General features: G+C 48.4%; 2 protein-coding genes across 2 annotated transcripts; both read left to right on the top strand.

Moving 5' to 3' along the window:
• The first annotated feature begins 4,992 nt into the window (after positions 1-4,992).
• On the top strand, positions 4,993-9,166 carry LOC101764899 (lycopene epsilon cyclase, chloroplastic). The gene is made up of 10 exons (XM_004969360.3): positions 4,993-5,466; positions 6,604-6,775; positions 6,881-7,016; positions 7,116-7,329; positions 7,475-7,618; positions 7,704-7,811; positions 8,008-8,104; positions 8,188-8,316; positions 8,440-8,572; positions 8,677-9,166. Exons 1-10 carry the CDS (start codon positions 5,143-5,145, stop codon positions 8,840-8,842), a joined length of 1,623 nt encoding a protein of 540 aa, XP_004969417.1. The 5' UTR covers positions 4,993-5,142; the 3' UTR covers positions 8,843-9,166.
• A 180-nt stretch (positions 9,167-9,346) lies between these two features.
• LOC101764490 (U-box domain-containing protein 35) lies at positions 9,347-12,295 on the top strand. The gene is made up of 4 exons (XM_022827043.1): positions 9,347-9,778; positions 9,864-9,958; positions 10,032-10,156; positions 10,293-12,295. Exons 1-4 carry the CDS (start codon positions 9,574-9,576, stop codon positions 12,142-12,144), a joined length of 2,277 nt encoding a protein of 758 aa, XP_022682778.1. The 5' UTR covers positions 9,347-9,573; the 3' UTR covers positions 12,145-12,295.
• Positions 12,296-14,400: the final 2,105 nt, after the last annotated feature.

Below are 14,400 nucleotides of genomic sequence, written 5' to 3'. Positions count from 1 at the left end.
AACTCGATCTGCCATGTTTCTCCTTTTTATGTGCAGCTATTCAAATTTTCTCTTATTTCTCTTTGCATTATTTTTTATTCAACATCAAATTTTGCATGATAATATATACTTTCTCGATCCACCCATATATTTTAGATAAATCTTTCATGCACTAGTTTAAGAGCTACCATGTTTGATGGCACGGTATAGCAGCACCGTAATCCATGGTAGCACTGGGTATGCACTCACAATCCTTTCTCCTTTTATATCGAGAGTTAATGCACCGAAAAACTGACCATTAATCAGAAAAAACTGATTGTTGAAGAATATATGCATATACTCGAGCTGCTTGAAATTAGAAATATAGTTTTTTATATCGTTTTGCTCCAAAATTCTGGATAATGTTGGTTCACTAATTAATGGACAACTTAACACTGTCATATTCTATTATGTGACCAAAACATGTAAACGGTGAAGTAGATATCATGTTGGCAGCAAAAACTGAGTTACTAGCATCTGCTGCAAATAAATGATCACTCCATTAAGGGAACAGTTCCTACAACGCAAATATTTTAACGGTGAAGCAAAGTGCCAAGAAAAGTAATAAGAACTGGTGCTCCCCAATAATTATTCTGCTGTACGAATTCTCTCTTCTTTTCTCTGTCGCAACAACATTAGTCACTTCTACTTTGGAGCTCCTGTTCATGGATTTCTATATGATCAAGCATCGGTGCCCTGATAAGACTCGACACAAAGTCAGCTTCGGAATCAGCATGTTTCCTTTTTTTGAAACGAATCTCCTCTCTGAACTAATGACAAACAGGTAGGTTTTCCGATATGGGTAATCTGGTGGCCCGGAAAGAGCACGCGCTAGATATGGGAACAAGCATTGGATTATTCGATATCCTGGTCTCCTCGATTTATATGAGCTGGGGTTTGATGGTGGGCACTACATAAATATATCATATATTTAATGGACTACGGCCATTTATATATCTGGGATGCGGAACATTGGATGATGTTTATTAATTCTGATCCTGTTGTCTTATAAAAGGTACGAATGGACAAGTAAATTAACTCATGACAACAACATTCTTATGCCAGTATAATCGACGCAGATGGGGAACGGCCTAGAATGGTCGACGTCATTGGCGGATAGTGTAATAAGTTAGGAGGGGCTCATCTTCCTTCTCTCCTTTCTTTGCTTCTTCTTTTCTTCCTCCTCTCCTTCATCCATGACTAAAACGTTAGGAGAGGCTTGAGAGGGGCTCCGTTATATCTAGAGCTGTAGTAGGGGCTTGAGCCCTGGCTGACCCATCGCTGGATCCGCCCCTAGTCGACGTCATGGCTGTGATCGATGCGGTGGAGAAGAAATTTTCTAAAAGTTATTACAATTTTATTTTCTATCAAGATATTTTCTGTACTATTTATTGCTTTTCTTAATATAAATAAGGTATATGATGACAAGAACGTCTTTTGTTAAAAAATACATTGTTATGTCCACAGGCGGACTGGCAGAGGCTGCTGAATTCTTGGGTATTCCCAGGAATAACTAATTTTTTGAGCTGCAAATCAGATATACATTAAGTATTTACATATATACATGCCATGTTAGGCCACAATCTTAGTTTCCTGAGTTAAAACTTAGTCCAAAGCCGTTCCAACCTAGAATTGCAGTCCTCTTCCCACCCAGGCCAACTTCCGCCCACAACCGGCAACAGCCTTCGCTGGCCCGCTCCCACCACCGCTCGTCCTCTAGAGACACCGTCTCGGCGACTTGGCCAGACGACTCGCACGGCTTCCCTCTCAGTTCCTCTCTCTCCAATTCTCTTCTCAGTCTGTTCCCCAAAATCCAAGACCCCGGTGGCCGAAGTGCGGGAGCAGCGTCGGTAAGGAGCTGTGGCCAGCACCCACTACTCTAGAATGGATCTTTCGTCCACTGCATTAGTGCCGGTTGAAATTGGGCCCAATATTAATGTGATCATTAGTTCCAGGCTTAACGGCTAGTGCTCCGTGACCCCCTTTAGTATCGGTTGGGGCCACCAACTGGTACTAAAGGCTGCACATTAGTACCGGTTGGTGCCTCCACCCGGTACTAATGTGCCACCGGGCCTTTAGTACCGGGTGGGGGCTCCACCTGGTACTAATGGGTGACCTTTAGTACCGGTTGGAGCCCCAACCGGTACTAAAGGGGGGTCACCCATCCCTATCTCCTCCGCCTAGCCCATCTTATCTTCTCACCCGGCCCTCTCCCTCTCCTCTCCATCTTATCTTCTCACCGGCCTGGCCCTCTTCCTCTCCCCTCTCCTCTCCTCCCTCTCCCTCTTCTCTTCATCTTATCTTCTCACCGACCCGACCCTCCCCGCCCCCCTCCCTCTTTCCCTCTCCCGCCGGACCTCTCTCCCGTTGCCCCTCCCCTCCCCCCTTCGCTTGCCCCTCACTTGTGGCAGTGAGGAGCGGTGGCGGTGCAGGAGATGCGGTCGCTCGCGCGTGTGGATGCGGCAGCGGCGCTGGTGGCTGCGGTGGCGGCCGGGTGGATGCGGTGGTGACGGTGAGCCCCCCTCACACTATCTCTCTTTCTCCCATGGCGGCAACGGGTGGATGTGGCGATGCGAGGCCAGGACGCACGGCAGGGATGGTGGCGGCGGGGTGCGTCTTCGGCGAGGGGCCCAAGGGATGGCGGCAGGAGGGCTCAGGCTCAGGAAGGCGGGGTGCGGCTCGGGGGAAAGGGTGGCGGCGGGGGGCAGGGGCGAGGCTCGAGCTCGAGGGGGGGTGTGGGTCGGGCTCGGGCTGGCGGGGTGCGGCTTAGGCAGGGTGGGATTTCTTTTTTTATTTTTTAATACCCTCTTTAGTACTGGTTATTTCACCCAGTACTAAAGAGGTTCCTCTTAGTATCGAAGTAGCAATACCGGTTGTGCAACCGGTACTAAAGGGAGTTCCAACCTGGTACTGATGGGGCTTTCCTTAGCAGTGACCCTACTGCCGCCAAGCGTCGCTACGCACTGCGCATGGCCGTAGGGGCAGGGGAACACCGCTGCCGCTGGAGACCAGCTGGCCAAACAGGGAGATGGCCAACAGCGACAGGGACTTGCTGCAGGAACGGCACACGAAATCCTGAACGGTGAGTGCTAATGTTATTGACTAATGAGCAGAGCTTTGCAATTAGAAGTTTTGTAGAACAACTGATTTACCTTTTAGTTAGTTAGTGTGTATGTATTTAAGTGTAGATCATAGAGCTTTGAAAAAATGTCTTTAAGTGATTCCTGTTCATCTAGATTTTTTTTGGGTTAGAACTTAGGAGAAGGGAATACCCAACTATAGAATCTTGGCTCTGCCACTGATTATATCGCCAAGAAACTATCAGTAGTAAACTACCATCATATTTGTATCTACTTAGGTTGTGTAATTTAGCTTTTAAAAGCTATGGCCCGGCTCGGCTGTGTTACTTGCGGCTGGCTGCAGCTACAGCTACAGTGTTTGGGTTGCAGCTCAAGGAGCACAACAGAACAACACCAGCATGCAACAAGCCTTGCTGCGTCTGCTATGGTGACTAAACGTTAGCTGCAGCAGCAGCTGCGCAGCCAACAGGGCCCTATATCTAATCCAAATGGGCTATCAGGGCGGCTCCAAGATCTTGAGATAAGAGGGGTTCATCTCTCCCTTCTTTTCTTCCTCCTTTTTGTATTCATTGATTTTTTGGTGGGGGTGTGTTGGGGGCTCTAGCCCCCATGCTGGATCTGCCCCTTCTATCTCTGTACGTACTATAATGTGAGATAATGAATCATAATGTGAGACAATGAATCATATCGTCTCTCTACATATTTACAAAATGAGATAATGAATCATATCGTAGTCGCCCATTTATAATCACCTGAATTTTATCCAGGTAGGTGCAGATTTATCATGCATAACTAGATGTGACATGCTCCGATCCAATCCCCAATAACATCCACAAGCCCACAACATGGGCAAAACCGATGCAATCTGAAGTGTGATGCTTGATGAAAAGGTATCCCCAGAGTATGTAGATTCATCTATACAATATTTGAAGAGTAAAATATAATATGAGCCCACTATCAATTGCCTGTTGCAACCACTAACTCTTGGCAGAGTGCTATTTTCATTTCTTAAGGAATTATGAACCAATGTTTTGAAGGCGTCGCCTAGGCATCCAGGCGAACCCAGCTCACCTTGGGGAATCGGTCCGCTTTGTCGCCTAGGCGTAGGCGATAAGGTGCGCACATGTTTCCAAAGTCGCCTTGTGACCTTTAAAACATTGTTAAGAATGAATTTTTATATGTTTGATTGAATTATCAGCTTCATTCAACGTAGTGGCCGTCTGTTGGATTCCATGTGGCAAAACTGGTACCACGTCATTGTCACATCGGAGAAAATGATGATCAACAGTTTCAACATCCCAATAAGAACAACTCCAACTGAGTTGCTAAGGGGGTGCTAGAAGATGTTAGAGAAAGATTGCCTAGTTCTTCATGCTGGAGAAGGGAGTGCTTTGAAGCTCCACCTTAGATATGGTGTTTACTTTTGCACCTGGTGCTTTAAATAAAATAGTGTTTTATTTGTCCATCATTCCTTATCTGTTGCATGTACGGGTAGGGAAAGCTAACGCACATAAGTATTTTTTATAAAAAGTTGATTTTGCTTTAGTTTATAGGCTGAAGCATTTTGTTTGGCTTAGCATCTATATGATATGTCAAATTTCACAAGTTTTGGAAAGATTATACGCTGGAGTAGCTCTAAATGTCTAAAGTACAAGTACCCGTCCAAAAGGTTCCAGCCCAAATCACACGGTACAGGGCCCTTCTATCCAGCCCAGGTCAACTCTGGAAAGCACCACGTCACTGACACGCGGGACGGGCAACGCAGCCGAAGAGTCACGGCCCCCGACGCCCTCGCTCCCGAAAAGCGAAAACCATATCCACGCCGCGGGGGCCCGTGACCAATCCACATCCGCCACGTGCCATATCCGGTATACCCCTCTCCCCGTGCCTCTCCTCTCCCTCCACAACGGCACAGCCGCAGCGGCCACCTCCTCTGCTCTGCTAGTCTTCGCCGCCGCCTCCGACCAACCGCCGCGGAATTCGAAGCAAGACAGCGGCGCCGGGAGAGGAGGTTGTGGGTGAGAGCCGGAGGAGGGGCGGCGCAATGGGGCTCTCGGGCGCGGCGATCTCCGCGCCGCTCGGCTGCCGCGGGCTGCCGCACGGGGCGGTCGGCGGAGGCAGCAAGGTGCGGAGGGCGGAGGTGGAGAGGTGGCGGCGGCGGGAGGGCGCGGGCCGGCGCGTGGCCGGACCGAAGGTGAGGTGCGTGGCGACCGAGAAGCACGATGAGACGGCGGCGGTCGGGGCGGCGGCGGCGGGCGTGGAGTTCGCGGACGAGGAGGACTACCGCAAGGGGGGCGGCGGCGAGCTGCTCTACGTGCAAATGCAGGCCACCAAGCCCATGGAAAGCCAGTCCAAGATCGCCTCCAAGGTTATTAGATTACTGATACTGATAATTCTCTAATCAATTTCTGTGCTTGTTCTAATGATCATGATTATAGATTTCGTCCCCTTATCTTGTACTAGTATTTTGGGATTTACTGGACATGAAATCCATAACATCTGCCACTATAAACTTTGATTAACATGTACGAGATAAAATTCATGTACATCGAAGCTTTCTATTTCTCATTTTTGCCTGTAACCGCACACCATTCATATTGTCCATCCATCAGCAATCGAACTTTATCTTTTTCAAGAGAAATAACCCCAGCCAAGTAGGTTAGGGTAATCATTTAAGAGCGTAGTAAAATATTGCACAATTCAGTATGGAACCACACGCGCCGTACTTCACGTGCTTTGGCTACAATGACGTCCGTGGAAACGGGTGGTGATGACTTGTCCATCTCCTCTTCGGCTGGTTGACACAGTTGATCATCGTTTATGTCCATTTGGAAGTGTATACTGTAGTTTAAAAGTTCTGAAATGCATTTTATCATGAAAATGAGAGTAGCTTATCAGTTTTATACTATTACAAAGTGAACATTGTGCTGTAACTGTACTTGACTGCGATCTGAAAAATCTACTTAGGAACTGTCACAAGACTCAAGGTATTGTGATTGGTGGGGAGGGACAATGACTAGTCACTTCCATTTCCGGACTATTGTAAGAAGATAAATCACAGCCACACGTCCTAGGGTGTTTGCACATGAAGATCATGTCTCTTTTTTTCTGTTTACTACTTACTAGTTCCACCAACAGTATGATGTTGCCTGAATGCACAGTGATGTTGAATTCACTGGATTGTACACACATGGGCATGTCATTTACGGTCTAATGTCACGCAGTTTGACTTTGCTTTAATTTAAGCAGTCAAGTGGGTAGTCTAGGCACATGTAATCCCTCAAAATTATGCCATTTTTCCTAGGATTGCTCAAACCTTTGACGGAAACATGTGCTGTTAAAAATATGTGCACATTAACAATGTTTTAGTTCTTGTTTTATCGTAAACCTATTTTCTTAGGGAATGAAGTATTTCCTTACATGATGAAGTAGCTAAAAATCGTACTGGCATAGGTTCGCTGTATGGTTCAGGAAAAATGAATATGTGGTCTTTTCTTTTTCGCAGCTGCTGCCCATATCCAATGAAAATTCAGTACTTGATCTGGTTATCATTGGCTGTGGTCCTGCCGGTCTTTCTCTAGCTTCAGAGTCAGCCAAGAAAGGCCTCACTGTTGGTCTTATTGGCCCTGACCTTCCGTTCACGAATAACTATGGTGTGTGGGAGGATGAATTCAAAGGTATTATATTATTTGCATTGCTACGATGAAGAGTTTTTGCATAATATCTTTATCAACATAATTTACTTTGACGATACTTATTCTTTTCTCTCTTTTTCTGTCCAGATCTTGGTCTAGAGAGCTGTATTGAGCATGTCTGGAAGGATACCATTGTCTATCTAGACAATAATGAACCAATACTGATTGGCCGTCCATATGGCAGGGTGCACCGTGACCTGCTGCATGAGGAGTTGCTGAGAAGGTAAATTCTCATGTACCAATATTGGGATTCAAAAGTATGAATTACCAAGCAACGTGATATACTATGATTGACAAGTAGCAACACTTAAATCATTGGCAGATGCTATGAAGCTGGCGTTACATACCTCAACTCGAAAGTGGACAAGATCATCGAATCTCCAGATGGTCATAGAGTAGTCTGTTGTGAAAGGGGCCGTGAGATACTCTGTAGGCTTGCGATTGTTGCTTCGGGGGCAGCATCTGGTCGGCTTTTAGAATACGAGGTTGGAGGTCCCCGTGTCTGTGTGCAGACTGCATATGGAGTAGAAGTTGAGGTACACAAAGAAGCTGTTACTTTCAATTCATTTGCCATTTCATAGTTTACATAATATCAGTGCTCATTCTCGTTCTTGATGAAACTTTCAACATAGCATTTGGTTACTAGTTATATGTTCTTTCAGAATGATTTGAATTTTTCAGGTGGAAAACAATCCATATGATCCCAGCTTAATGGTTTTCATGGACTACAGAGATTGTTTCAAAGAGAAATTCTCGCATTCTGAACAAGAAAATCCAACTTTCCTGTATGCTATGCCTATGTCATCCACACGAGTTTTCTTTGAGGTCTGTATGGAACTTCCATTACATCTGTGATTCTACAACCAGTACTTCCATGCTTCAAAGTTTCCGATCAAATTCTTTATCACAGGAAACATGCTTAGCCTCTAAAGATGCGATGCCCTTTGATGTACTTAAGAAAAGGTTGATGTATCGGTTGGATGCAATGGGAGTTCGGATCCTGAAAGTTCATGAGGAGGTAAGAAGTTAAGGGTCACTAGCATGTTCGGCTATGATTCTTGCCGCTGCGCTGCAGCTGCGCCTGCAGCACCAACAACTCTGGTTCCTGTAGTTTTAGAAGGCTAGCAGCTGCAGCAATCTCAGCCAAACAGCTTGTTAATTTCTCATTCATATGTATTGTGAACATAAACTGAAATGCTGAAGCTTGGTTTCAGGAATGGTCCTACATTCCTGTTGGAGGTTCCTTACCAAATACAGATCAGAAAAATCTTGCATTTGGTGCTGCAGCAAGTATGGTGCACCCTGCAACTGGTATGGCCAAATCCTTAATTTTTACACACCATGTCCTTCCTTGCAATCTAGCTGATATTCACAACGTGTTGGAAAATTCATAGGCTACTCAGTGGTCAGATCTTTGTCTGAGGCTCCAAGATATGCCTCTGTAATATCAGATATCTTAAGGAACCGAGTTCCTGCGCAATATTTGCCAGGAAGTTCTCAAAATTACAGTCCATCAATGCTTGGTAAGTATTCTGCTGGTTTTTACTCTCGTAGACATCACTTCTGGACAAGTACAGCTTCAGTCTTTTTAAATTTTAGACAAGTGAGCAAAACCTTCTGCTTCTAATTGTTATATGATGTTTCAGCTTGGAGAACACTATGGCCTCAAGAAAGGAAACGGCAACGCTCATTTTTCCTTTTCGGATTGGCATTGATCATCCAACTGAATAATGAAGGCATACAAACATTCTTCGAAGCCTTTTTCAGGGTGCCGAAATGGTAGTTTCACTTTTGCCCTGTTTTCAGTCTATTTTCATAGAGATTCGGTGTACTGAAGGTAACAATTTCCAAGAAGTTTTGACAGCCATTGTTATTGTCAACAGGATGTGGCGAGGGTTCTTGGGCTCAACCCTTTCATCGGTAGATCTAATACTATTTTCATTCTACATGTTTGCGATAGCTCCGAATCAATTGCGAATGAACCTCGTCAGACATCTACTCTCTGATCCGACCGGCTCAACAATGATCAAGACCTACCTGACCTTGTAAAACCAAGTCACCAGTCTGCAAGAACTCTAGAAACTGTACAGTTTTGTAGTTGTATATAACTTAGAGGGGATCTGAGGGGTTACTTTTCTTTTTGCCGTTTGACGGCGGGTCTCGGTGTCACTGGCATGATATAGAATACGCTTGAAACTGTTTATGTTTGCTATGGTGATGGGATAGGGAAGCACATGGTGTTGTCATGCTGGAAGAACACAAGTAGAAAGATCAACTGATGGTCATGGTTCCTGGATTGGCCATTTTTTGGCCTTCTGTCTCTTGTATTTGTTTCCATCCCTGTCTTTGCTATTTCAAGGCTTTTTACATGCATGCCCAATCAATTACACCCTTATTTTAGGTTGCTCAATTCCAAGCCAAAATGTTTTTCTTTTCCAACAATATTTGCACAAAGAGAAAATTATTTTTTTTAAAAAAAGATGTGCAAGAATAGTATGAGGCTGTCCTTGCTCCTGTGCCATGGCATTTAGCCTGCAAGATGTAGAGGAAGGATTGGACAAGGCCTGTTGGAGACAAAGGTTGGAGGCAAGGGAGAGAGGAGGAAGAAGGGCAGGAGGAGAGGCGGAACACCCCGTCTCCCTTCACCTCTCTGCCTTCTTCTCCCGCGCCCCCATCCTCCCGCATCCATCGCACGACCCACCGACCGGCCAGTCACCAGCGTCCATCTCGGTTGGTGTGGCCGCGGCGGCTTGCCACAATCACCGGACGGTGGCGGCGCGATGCAAGGGGGCCCACTGAGTCCGGAAGAGTACCGGGCCGCATCGCCGCCGGCGCTTCTGCACCAGCCGGCGCCCACCATCGTCGTGGCCATCGACCGGGACCGGAACAGCCCGCTGGCCGCGAAGTGGGTCGTGGACCACCTCCTCTCCAGCGCCTCCCACGTCATCCTCCTCCACGTCGCCGCCCACTACCCCGCCGCCACCCGTACGTCGTCGTTCTCATCGCCGGCCGGGTGTTCCTTCATGCAGCAGCGGCGGCTGAGCTATGGTTTTCGTTTGATGATGTGCAGATGGATTTGCGTTGGCAGAGACGACGCAGGGTGCGCTGGAGGCTGAAATGAAGGAGATCTTTGTCCCCTACAGAGGATTCTTCAACCGAAATGCTGTAATGACAAATGACAAATGCAAAGCGTCCAAATTTGCAATCTTGTGTCTGATGGTATCATTCATGTTTACAGCAGGTGGAAGTATCCGAGGTGATATTGGAGGAGGCAGACGTGTCCAAGGCCATTCTAGGTTACATCACTGCAAACAAGATCCAGAGCATTGCGCTCGGAGGAGCCTGCAGAAATGCATTCACCAAGTAACGCAAATTTTCCACTTTCTTTTTTCCATCAATTTTTCTTCCGGATTGCACGTATGATTCAACGGAGAATCATCGACAGACACTAGTTAAAACGCCCTGAAATGAAACACTGCGTCCTCTATAATTCGAGCAGGAAATTCAAGAACGCGGACGTGCCGTCGACCCTGATGAAGTGCGCGCCCGACTACTGCAACATCTACGTGGTGGCCAAGGGCAAGTCCGTCAACGTCAGGCTCGCCAAGTGCGGCGTTCCGGCCGTCACCGGCACCGACGTCCTCCCGGACAACGAGTCCCTCCGGGGAGCCGTCGGGCTGTACTCTCGGCGCGGCTCCAGGGGGCTTTTGCCGCCGGCAATGCCCGATGCTCGGCGCTCCGTCGACAGCCGCTCCACCCTGCCGGAGCTCACCTCGCGGCCGCCGTTCCGCGAGCGATCGCTCCCGTCGTCAGCCAAGCACGTGATGCCTGCCGGCAAGGACTACTCCGACGCGTCCTCCCGGTCGACGCGGCACGAGTCCCTCGCCGAGCTCGACTTCGGGCAGAGCACGCGCTTCTCCTCCATCGACTTCAGCGAGAACCTCGACATGTCCACGACCCTCGCTGCCAGCCCCGGCGGGGAGCCCATGTCACCGGCCACCTGCCAGGCGCAGCGGGAGGTGGAGGCCGAGATGCGGCGCCTCCGGCTGGAGCTGAAGCAGACGATGGACATGTACAACGCGGCGTGCCGGGAGGCCATCAACGCGAAGCAGCGCGCCAAGGAGATGCAGATGCTGAAACTGGAGGACGCGCGGCGGCTGGAGGAGGCCCAGCACGCGGAGGAGGCGGCGCTGGCGGTGGCCGAGATGGAGAAGGCCAAGTGCCGCGCGGCCATGGAGGCGGCCGAGGCGGCGCAGCGGCTGGCCGACCTGGAGGCGCAGCGGCGGCGCAACGCCGAGGTGCGCGCGCGACGGGAGGCCGACGAGAAGGTCCGCGCCCTGGACGCCATCACCAACCACGACTTCCGGTACCGCCGGTACCACATCGACGAGATCGAGATGTCCACCGAGCGCTTCTCCGACGAGCTCAAGATCGGCGAGGGCGGGTACGGCCCCGTGTACCGCGCCTCCCTCGATCACACCCCCGTCGCCATCAAGGTGCTCCGCCCCGACGCGCACCAGGGCCGGAAGCAGTTCCAGCAGGAGGTGGAGGTGCTCAGCTGCATCCGCCACCCAAACATGGTGCTCCTCCTCGGCGCCTGCCCGGAGTACGGCTGCCTCGTCTACGAGTACATGGACAACGGCAGCCTCGAGGACCGCCTCTATCGGCGCGGCGGCACGCCGCCGATCCCGTGGAGCCAGCGGTTCCGGATCGCCGCGGAGATCGCGACGGCGCTGTTGTTCCTGCACCAGACCAAGCCGGAGCCGCTGGTGCACCGGGACCTGAAGCCGGCCAACATCCTGCTGGACCGCAACTACGTGAGCAAGATCAGCGACGTCGGGCTGGCGCGCCTCGTGCCGCCGGCGGTGGCGGACAGCGTCACGCAGTACCGGCTAACGGCGACGGCGGGCACCTTCTGCTACATCGACCCGGAGTACCAGCAGACGGGCAAGCTCGGGGTCAAGTCGGACATCTACTCCCTCGGAGTGCTGCTGCTGCAGGTGGTCACCGCGCGCCCGCCCATGGGGCTCACGCATCACGTCGAGAAGGCCATCGACGCCGGCACCTTCCACCAGATGCTCGACATCACCGTCAAGGACTGGCCTGTCGACGAGGCGCTCGGATTCGCCAAGCTCGCGCTTAAGTGCACGGAGATTCGGCGGAGGGACCGGCCTGACCTCGCCACCGTCATCCTGCCGGAGCTCAACCGGCTAAGGAACCTCGGCATCGCCTACGATGCGAGCGTCACGGCCGGGCCCAGCTATGGCAGTGGCGACGGTGGCGTGCAGACCACCGTCAGCTCCCCAACAGTGGGTGGTGGCGGTTCGTCCTGGAAAACGGCGGAGAGCTAGCGGCGGCGCGGTCCTGTCCTGTGTCAGTTAGAGAGCGAGCTTTTTAAACGGGGAGAAGACTCTTTCTTCCTTTTCTTTTTGCCGAGGGTTCAATCCAAAAATCTTGGTGTATGTACAGTTTTCTGAGTATGAGAAATACTAACACGTCTTGCAGTGCTCTAGAGCCTCTCTCACCATTTTAACTTCTGATTTGATTTGAGGGTCACGGCTGCCTACCCATCAATCCTTGATGAACGTATTTCTGTTTGACCCACCTTTATATAAACTACTCACGGGCAGGAAAAAGTTGAGCGGACATAAAGCAGTATGCCAACAGGAGAAAGTTGATGGCCATGTACCTTCTTCGACTCTATCCACCGCTCATTAAAATCACAGAATAGAAAAATTACACATGACCATCTTGTATCTCATATACAATACAATAAAAAACATAAAATCAAATCATGAGCATGTAACTTATATTTTTATTTAGTGGTTTTGGCCCACATTTTTATTTGGTGTGTTTTCTTTCTACTAGCACATGTACCACTCGGCTATATCAGCTACCTCCTCACTCATCCACTCACTCGCTACGCAAGACCTGGATAATTGGTAGTACACCATTGTACTCCCTCCGTTCCAAATTATAAGTCATTCTAAGAATTTTAGAGAGTCAAAGTATCTCAAGTTTGACCAAATTTATATAATAATATAATAACATTTATAATGTCAACTAAATATCATTAGATTCTTTATCAATTATATTTTTATAGTATATCTATTTGATGTCATAAATCTTTATATTTTTCTCTATAATTTTGGTCAAACTTGAGATGTTTTGACTCTCCAAGATTCTTGGAATGACTTACAATTTGGAACGGAGGGAGTAGTACTTAACCATGGTGAAAATTGCGATGTCAATCTCTCGTCTCCTCACCCACTCACTCGCTAAGCAAGACAGGAATCATTGGCACACCATTGTACCAATCATGGTAAAAATTCAACATACAACCTAAATTCAGCATGGAGCCATCCACCATCAAGTACACCATAAAAATAAATAAGTAGTACATGGAAGTTGGGAGGAATCAAAATTAAAATTGAATGAAGATCCAACGAGGGAAAATGATTGCAAAGTTTTGCGTACATGTACACATATTGCAGACAAGCTCTAGCGTTAAGCTTTGGAGGGTCTCGTCAAGAATTTTGGTGAATTTTCAATTTCTAACCTAACACCTTAATTTTGGAGCAGATTGGTAGCCACAAGCGTCTTGATTTCCTCCTCTTTCAAGGATGATCGCTTCCAAGCGCAAACAGGAGTTGGCGGCGCAGTCTGGTCCGTCTTCCCGTACTTGGGCGCCGGCAACTGCGACTCCTTCTTGTCAGACTTCTTCTTCTTCTCCTCCATGGTAGGCTTGACAGCAGCAGCTTTTCTCCCCATCCTTGATGTCACGAGTTTCTTCTGTCGCATATGCTCGGGGGCTGAGTGGTGGGGGACGGCGGCGCTAGCGCTCGTAGATTGAGCAGCGGTAGCGCTAGGGCTACAGTGTGGAGATTGGAACAGCAGATGGCAAAAGTGAAACGAAAGGGATAACTTTCTCCGTTATTTATAACTGCAGTGTAGTAACAACAGCATGAATAAAGGAATTTCAGGTTTAACGGATCCGCGGATTTTGCGGATTGGCGGTTACCTCTATTTTCGGAAGATATTAGATTTCCTTTCAAAGATGGTCACGTTCACCAGAGGTTGACCCTTATACCCACCAAACTAGTCGGTAAAAAGCTTGGGGCCTGTGTGCCACGTGCCTATTGACAAAAAGTTTTTTCTCTGGGTTTTTAAGGGGAAAGTGATACAAATTACAGATTAACCCTCAACCTGATTCTTCGATTCAACCTAAGGTTCGGGGGTTACTCCATATGGAGTGCGACTTTCGTGTTACATGAGATTCTTGGATACAAGACTGTGTTACATGAGGCTTGAGCACATTCTAGCCGCATGACAGTTTTTTAGTACTTTTGAAGATTCAACTAGATGAAGTACTTGAAGAGTACCAACACTAGTCGGTGAAGTCTACAAAAGTACTTAGAACTGTGCATTTGACTAAAAAGTACTCGGGAGCTTTTGTACATACATATATGGACCCACTAGAAGGTTTGGATAGTCCTAAATATGGGGCTGGATATCGAGACGTATCTGACATGGGGATTATTGTGACATCCTAGCCCAAGGCTTAATAGGATTGATAGAATACTCATACCAACAAGTTGCAACTTGAG

The sequence above is a fragment of the Setaria italica genome, chromosome V (assembly GCF_000263155.2).
Source record: "Setaria italica strain Yugu1 chromosome V, Setaria_italica_v2.0, whole genome shotgun sequence".
Taxonomy (NCBI): domain Eukaryota; kingdom Viridiplantae; phylum Streptophyta; class Magnoliopsida; order Poales; family Poaceae; genus Setaria; species Setaria italica.
The sequence above is the reverse complement of the archived record's forward strand: the minus strand, read 5'-3'. Positions and strand labels throughout refer to the sequence as shown.

Bases quoted from the DNA above. Each gene is read 5' to 3' on its own strand.
- LOC101764899 (XM_004969360.3), top strand. From the start codon at position 5,143: ATGGGGCTCTCGGGCGCGGCGATCTCCGCGCCGCTCGGCTGCCGCGGG. The intron at 8,317-8,439 runs GTAAGTATTCTG...ATGATGTTTCAG, and splicing joins TTACAGTCCATCAATGCTTG to CTTGGAGAACACTATGGCCT. The intron at 8,573-8,676 runs GTAGTTTCACTT...TATTGTCAACAG, and splicing joins TTTTTCAGGGTGCCGAAATG to GATGTGGCGAGGGTTCTTGG.
- LOC101764490 (XM_022827043.1), top strand. From the start codon at position 9,574: ATGCAAGGGGGCCCACTGAGTCCGGAAGAGTACCGGGCCGCATCGCCG. The intron at 9,779-9,863 runs GTACGTCGTCGT...GATGATGTGCAG, and splicing joins CCACTACCCCGCCGCCACCC to ATGGATTTGCGTTGGCAGAG. The intron at 10,157-10,292 runs GTAACGCAAATT...TAATTCGAGCAG, and splicing joins TGCAGAAATGCATTCACCAA to GAAATTCAAGAACGCGGACG.